This window comes from Octopus bimaculoides, chromosome 4 (genome assembly GCF_001194135.2).
Source record: "Octopus bimaculoides isolate UCB-OBI-ISO-001 chromosome 4, ASM119413v2, whole genome shotgun sequence".
Taxonomy (NCBI): domain Eukaryota; kingdom Metazoa; phylum Mollusca; class Cephalopoda; order Octopoda; family Octopodidae; genus Octopus; species Octopus bimaculoides.
In genome coordinates this window covers 2,341,316-2,349,174 of record NC_068984.1, presented here as the reverse complement: position 1 = coordinate 2,349,174, position 7,859 = coordinate 2,341,316, and the positions used below count along the sequence as shown (strand labels likewise).

At 37.5% G+C, this 7,859-nt stretch overlaps 2 protein-coding genes across 2 annotated transcripts in view; one reads left to right on the top strand and one right to left on the bottom strand.

The window, feature by feature from the left end:
- LOC106879623 (uncharacterized) overlaps window positions 1-7,859 on the top strand; it is a 28,485-nt gene that overhangs the window by 4,626 nt on the left and 16,000 nt on the right. The window lies entirely within an intron of this gene.
- Window positions 4,111-7,859, bottom strand: part of LOC106879622 (G-protein coupled receptor moody) — a 7,802-nt gene continuing 4,053 nt past the window's right edge. The window contains exons 2-3 of the mRNA XM_014929279.2: window positions 6,882-7,085; window positions 4,111-4,952 (exon numbers count right to left, since the gene is read on the bottom strand). Coding sequence (XP_014784765.1) covers window positions 4,189-4,952; window positions 6,882-7,085 — 968 coding nt within the window. The 3' untranslated portion in view covers window positions 4,111-4,188. The remainder of the gene's footprint in view (window positions 4,953-6,881; window positions 7,086-7,859) is intronic.

Below are 7,859 nucleotides of genomic sequence, written 5' to 3'. Positions count from 1 at the left end.
CTGGCAAAAGAGACAGTAATAAATCCAGTAATGTGCACGACTCTTCTATAATAATATTTTGTTGTATACCCAATTGAATATTAGCTAATAACCCATTTTCTATAGCGATGTTTGAACAAAAATTTTAATAATTTTATATTTTGTTGAATTTAGTGACAAAAATTTTGGTATAGAATTGGTTTGAGAACCTTTCGTGAATTTATCTTCCAAAAATCACATTAATATGTTGATAAATAAAAAAGTTAGAGTTGTTTAACGAAACCAGCCTAAATTTATGATTATGTTAGAAATTAATTGAAACACATAAGGGGTGTAATTTGGTTAGAAATATGGTAACGAAAGGGTTAAAGGCACAAGGTGTGAAATTTTGAGGAGAGAGACTAGTGTGTAACTGGTACTTACTTTATCGACCCTGAAAAGATCAAAGGCAAAGTCGACCGAGGTGGAATTTGAACTCAGAACGTAGCGATGGGTGAAATGCTGCTAAGCATTTCGTCCAGCATGTTAACGATTCTGTCAGCTCACCACCTAGTAATATTCTAAGAATATAATAGGATTGTTTAAAAATCGAATGGCTATGGAGGTGGGTGCATTGGAGTAAAATAGGAATCAGAGGGGTCCATAGATGAAAAAAAAAAATGGTTGAGAAACACTGATCTAAATTACTGGAATGGAAATTCTGTTCAGGTACCCAGAGCTGGGTTTGATGGCATTATTTGCAGCATCTGTCTCAGGTGTTGCCTGTTTATAGTTAATCTTTCTGTTCTTTTCATTAGCTTTCTTTAATAGTTTAGCTGGGATGTAGATACAAAATTAATGTAACATATCTAAATCCTCATCATCATGCATTCTCCCATGTTGCCATGGTTTGATGGGGCTTTTAGCAAGCCGGAGGGCTGCACCAAGCACCACTCAGCTATACCAACATTTTATCTTTAGCCACACACACACACACACACACACGCCCATGCACATCTTCCTTTCAACACTGATTCTGATATGGTTTTATTTTTAACTCCTGTAATTTCACTGAAATACATTAAGCCCTCAAGCTGCTGCAGCTATTTATTTTGTGATTGCTTATCTCTAATTGTAGCCTCTCTTAGTCATTCAGTGCTGGGATATATTTAAAAATTGCAAGCACATGAGTATGTGTATGTATTTAAATACAAGTGCATGTGTGTATATACTATATACCTGAACACAAGCAAGTATACAACTGTGTGTATCTACTTGTATGGTTTGTCCTCATTACTCTACATTGTATATATATGCTCCTTCTTGGGTGGGACACCAGTTTGTTGTGGGATTACTCATTTTCACCAGCTGAGTCGAGTGGGGCAGCATAAAACGAAATTCAAGAAAAATGCATCGTCTGATCCAGGAATTGAAACCACAATCTTATGAATCATGAGTTGAACACCAAGCCATGCTCCACTGCATATATTTGGTGTGCCCATGTGTAAATTTTGACGCAATAAATACATATTTGTGTATTTGGACACGATGCCTAGTTTAGTGTGTATCTGTTCAAACACTGATTGTGCATCCACTCCACCTTTCTCTGTTGGCTTTCATTTTATGCTCAGCTGCCCTCGATATCAATTATTCGTCTTTCGTTTTTTTATTTATTCTAAAAGTCATGTTGATGCATTTATTTATATAGAATGGAGAGGACCTCAGTTTGTGTCCACTTTCCATTCTGGCATGAACAGGACCTCACTCCCGTTTTATTTTTGACATAATTTCTATGGCTGGAGATTTTTCCTTACATGGTGTAACTGGGTGAGTTCTATAGTGGCACCAACACTTTGGATTTGTCTGCTACCTTGCAAGGGTTAAACAATCATCACTATTCTCCGTCTCTCTCAGCACAATTAATAAATGAACTCTGGAGAAGTAATATTGGTGAACCAATGTAAGCCTGATAAACACATTCATCACTCTTGGTTATGTTGTCTAATGAGACTAAGACATGTCTAGTTATCTCCCTTCCCTTTCAAACCCTGACCAATCCAAATTTGTCAATAAATTTAAGAGGTTATTACTTTTCAATGAATTATTTCCCCTTCCCTATGAGGGACTCTGACCATTACCCATAGAAGGGTTTTCTTTTCTCGTCCTGCAATTGAACGGGAAATTTGAGAAGGATTCCTGGCTTTCACCCAGGCGGCCCGGGTTCGATTCCCGGCATGGGAACACCTTTACTACACTCTCTGAGTTGTTGGCGTTAGGACGGGCATCCAGCTGTAGAAACTCTGCCAAATTAGATTGGAGCCTGGTGTTGCCATCCGGTTTCACCAGTCCTCAGTCAAATTGTCCAACCCATGCTAGCATGGAAAGCGGACGTTAAACGATGATGATGATGATGTATGTTTGTTATCTTGTTTCAGTCATTGGACTGCAGCCATTCCGGGGCACCGCCTTGAAGGGTTTAGACAAATCGACCTCGGTACTCAACTTTTTTTAAAGTTTTGTACTTATTCCTGTCAGTCTCTCTTGCTGCTAATTTACTAGGACGTAAACAAACCAATACTGTCAAGTGTTGGGGAGTGGGGGCAGACGGACGTGTATAAATGACAAGGCTTATTTTAGTGTCCCTCAGCCAAATCCACTCTGAAGGCTTTGGTTGGCCTAGGCTGTAAGAATGGTGCTGCACAGTGGGACCGAACCCAGAACAATGTAGTTGAGTAGCAAACTTCTTACCACACAGCATAAATCGTAGAGTACCCCTTTTCTCACCCCTCTTGATAAACCAACTTGCTTGAAGTTGTTGCTTGTTCTGTGGCACAAACTTTCTGTTTGAAAAAAAATACCTAAATAACAACTTCCAGAAAAGTTCCAAACAGGTGCGTCTGTTTCAAAATAATAATAATAATAAAACACTTGAGTACATAGACACATTAAGGAAGATAATCTCCCTTCATGTGAATATTTTTATATAATCTTAAATAGTTTAATTTTTAATTAAAGAACTGATTTATCAATTTGTCATTTAGTCGTTTGCCATTATTTTGTGAATGTTTTACAGTGAATATGATGAGAAATGACGATCGATTCTGATGTCCCCCCTACACTTTATGGTGCTGGGGGGGATTCATCTGTAGTCAACTGCGCACTGATTCACTGTTGAAGATCTCTCTGCTTGTGTGTCCACTTTTCCTTGCTTGCATGGGTCAGACAGAATTTGTCAAGGTAGATTTTCTCTGGCTGGAGACCCTGTTGTTAACCCTCACCTTTTTCCAAGGAAGGTTATATGGACATTCCCTGCACGAGGGTGATGATGCTCATTTACAGTTATCACATGATGTCAAAGAAAAGGAGACACGCACCTGTGTGAGGGGGGTCTTTTTCAGTTCCACTCATAAGGCGGCTTTGGTCAGCCTGGGGCTATGGTAGAAGATGCTTGCCCAGTGGAACTGAATCAAGAGCCATGTGCTTGGGAAGCAAACCTGTGGTCAACTCGATAGAGTTATCAGATATCACAGCATACATGAACCTCACAATGTACATATTTGTTTAATTAAGGCAATAAATTGCAGTCTAATGATAAACAGAAGTTCTTGAAATCAACATCAACAACAGAAATGTTGCATAGACAAGTGTAAACGGGGATGAGGCGTGCTGGGGACAAAACAGGGGGCCACAAAAATAGTTTGGGTTTGAAAATATGGAAATTAATCAATGACTTCGATGTTAGTAATAGAAATTGTGTGTAAATGGAAAAGTTGTGAGTGTTAGTCATTTGTGGAATTTGAGTAAAAGCTGGACACTGGGCTTCGAATTCTGTTTTTACTCTTTGATGTAATGTCATTTTGATAATTTCCTGGTAGCAGTAATTATTTTGTGTAGTGGTGATGTTTACAAGCAATCCGTTCTGGAAGTTTCCTTAGATTTTGTGGTGGTCATGGTCAGATTGCTTGAAACTGCAGCCTTTTTTTTTTTTTTTTTTTTTTTTAATGTCCTTTGGAGGGTGTATGGGAATGTTGTATATTGTCTGAGTAATAAATATATTTATAGTGCAGTTACATACATTGTATGTAGGTTTTAAAATGGAAACAAAAATGAACGAAATCATTGGTATGAAGTAGTGAAAGCCAAGACTAATGATTTAATTAGATTAATTTATTAAAATAATGTACATCTGCTGATATTTTGACTCAAGTTTGTTCACCTAATTTGGTTGTTTTAGCATAATGTTTGATGTAATTCGTTATTTGGTAGGTTTGTGTCTGTGTTTTTGGGCAGAGTGGACAGGAAAGTGACTCGTAGTTGTGTGGAGGGTTTTGTTATGAGGGTACTTAAGTGGATTACAGTGATGGGTGGAATGTTAGGGTTTATTTTTTTAAGTCTGCAGCTGATGAGTTTTTTGTATGCATGACTGAATTGTGAATTCATCAAGCCATAGATGACAGGGTTTACAGCACTTCCAAAATAAATACACAACCTACAGAATAGGTGGTGAGGCTTTGAAAGAATATAATAGAGATCTATTATAGCAGTGATTGTACACGGGAAGTAAAATAAAATGAAAAGGGAGATAATCGTTAACATCATCTTGGTCATTCGTTTCTCATTTCGTTCTCGCTGCTGTGAATTAATGGAATCCTTTAAAGAAGGCATTCTTAGGTGGCTGGCCTTAGATGCTTGGTAGATCCCTATGTAAAAGTAGATGATTATTATGCTTGGCACAAGAGTGCGTAGCAACAATAAAATGTCTTTGAAATACTGTTTGTCCTCAAATAGATTGCACGTTGCTAGTCTCTCCACGTAACCAAATTTTCCCCAAACTTCTAATAATGGCGGCAGCAGACACAGCAATGGCAACAACCATGCAACACTTAACATTGCTGCAATGTTGATTTGGTTGAAATGGTCGATATATCTGTGGTAGTTTCCCACAAGTTTGTAACGGTTATAAGCAATTAAAATGATTGTCATAATGGTTGTACCTGCAAAGAAATAAAACTGACAGTTAGTCATGTCTTGTAAAATTGGGGCATCAAATTTATCATTTTATAACCTTAATTTATAGACAGCCCCTTTCATAGTGGACCTTTCCAGTTTCATTTACCAAATTCAATTTTTGGAAATTTTTACACATGGAATTTTTCATTTGTTAATTACATGAATCATAACCATTTATTGGAGAAATTAAAGATAAAGGCATTACAGACGAATAAAAATGGAACAGTTTTTGAAATTCATCAGATATAACAGTTTCTGATGCTGCAAGTCACGGTCGTTACACTTGCAGTATTATGAAGATATTATTTCGAAAGAAACTGGTTATTTTTGTAATTAGTATGAAAAATTATATTTAGTAATTTCCCCCACAAAATCGGATCTGGTATGTGAATGCAAAATGATACAAAATTAAAATTGAAGTCTGGTGGGGGTTGTTTTGGCAGAGATTAGGACAAAGACAAAAATGGACAACTGAAACAAGTCAGGGCTACAATTCTGAAGTAATTGTATAGTTTTTCCTTTAATATTTGCAGATATACTTTCAGGTACCAACTTCTTCAGTGCTGTCAATATTCTGAAGGTTATAGCAATAGTTTACATGGATTTTTGTGTTTTATCTTTTATAATTAACTCAAGTAAATTAATTTTTATTTCAATTTAATAAATGAAAGTATTTATGTATTTTATGACTAATTATCAAAGTGACTATATTCTTAGGGCGACATGCCATACTTGAGGAGGCCTGTCAAGTCAAGTATATCAAAATCAAATGGAAATTGTAGTTATGATCTCCGTGCCGGTGGCACTTAAAAAGCACCGTCCGAATGTTGATGCCAGTGCTGCCTTGACTGGCTTCCGTGCCGGTGGCATGTATAAAGCACCAACTGATCATGGTCGTTGCCAGCCCCCTCTGGCCCCTGTGTCGGTGGTACATAAAAAGCACCCACTACTCAGAGTAGTTGGCATTAGGAAGGGCATCCAGCTGTAGAGACCTTGTTAGATCAGATTGGAGCCTGGGGCAGCCTCCTGGCTTCCCAGGCCCCAGTCGAGTCGTCCAACCCATGCCAGCATGGAAAACACGTTAAATGATGATGATGATGATTCTATAAATGACTGGCTAACAACTATATTCGTTCCATAAGGATTAAAATCAGATTAAGACATGAGATTAATTCATTTTCAATAAGAGATGTCAAGGTATACATATTAAGAGTTCAGATTCACCATTGTTGGTCAAAGACATTCATTCCACTGGTTGTCTTGTTCCTGCTTTATATACTTAAGGATCATTTGTTTACTGGAGAAGCAATGTCTCTGTTTTCCACTCAAACAGTGCTCATGTGAACACTGAGTTGACTTTCACACAATACACACACTTGCAATGGGCTTCCATATAGTTTCCATCTGCCATTACCACTCCTGAGGCTTTGACAGATGTCAGTCTACAGTAGGGCCACACCCCAAACCCCTGGGGGTTAAGAAGCAAACCACACAATCCTACCTGCCCCTGTAACTTTGTCAAATTGAACAGTGAAAAATATCTGGTGCCCCCCAGTGGTGGGGACAGTTGTAACTGATTGATTTATCAGACATGTTGTGGGTACATTTCATTTCATTAATTAACATCTCTACTTATTGGCTGCTGCATGTTTTCAATAACCTAATGGAAATAAAGATTATTCTTTCCTGTCTTTCGTAAACCACGTCTCAATGAGATAGAAACGGGTTTGACTGATTTAGTTGGTAGTTTGGATTGTAATGGTTTCTTGACATTTAGGGAATGGTTTAGTTTCAGTCTATTTTCAAAGGATTCAATGGAAAGTTGGCCCTTGTGGTAGTAAAGTGAATCTCATTCAATTTGTGTTCCTTGTTGAGAAATGAAAATAAGTATTGTTACATTTCCAATTCCTTACCTGTTAATGCATAGTCTACAAGTGCCACAAGTCTGCATAGTAATGGGCTTATTCCAGCTGCTTTGTGAATATTGGTGTAAGCATGGAATGGTAACACACCCAAGTCAAACAGCAGGTTCACTACACTGAGGTTGACAATAAAAATATTGGAAGGAGTCTGTAATTTCTTGGAGGTTCTCACAGCCAGAATAACCAGTATGTTTCCTGTGAAAATAAAAAAAGACAATGATTATAGCCATGTTGATATTTCTCTTCTGTATGGTGTATGTTGATTTGATTTTGGAAAGTAAAGAACTTCATTTTATGTGTGTTTTCCATTGTGTCTTGTGTGAAGCAGATCATCACAGTCTTGAGTAAGTCTTTTGGGGACTCACTGTTTTTGTACCCCAACTGGAACAATCGTATCCTGTTATATTTTTGGTTTAGTTTTTTTTGATTCAGTACCCTAACCCCGACCAGTTTTCACCATATACCATGTTATATTTCCCATGGCAGCAACACCAGAGAAGATGTCATGTCCTCGATAAGACGAGACTAAATGTTCCCCTTGTCTGCTTATTTATCAACTGCTTCACAGACTGTACAGGGCACATTGTGACACCAGATCAAAACTAATGACGAGGTGTTGGAATCAATGCTAGTCACAGTCCAACATCTTCCTATGTGTGTACAGACTGTTTTCAATAGAAAATGCCAAAATAGGTCTTTCTACAGCAGATTTGCAGTTATTTTGTTGTTCTTGAGTAATTTCATAGGAATCTCTTTGATCTATCTTGTTATCTCAGGTAGCTTTATTTTCAATTAAATTGTGCTTCATTTCAAGGTATAATCACACATCAATAATGTTAGTATTACTTAAAATAAATTGGATCTATCACCTAATCTGCTAATTTCAAATCTTTCTTGAGCATTATAAACTTAGGCTAGATAATTTCCGTCTTATCTATTTAAAACCAATGAAAACTACCCCCCCCCCCC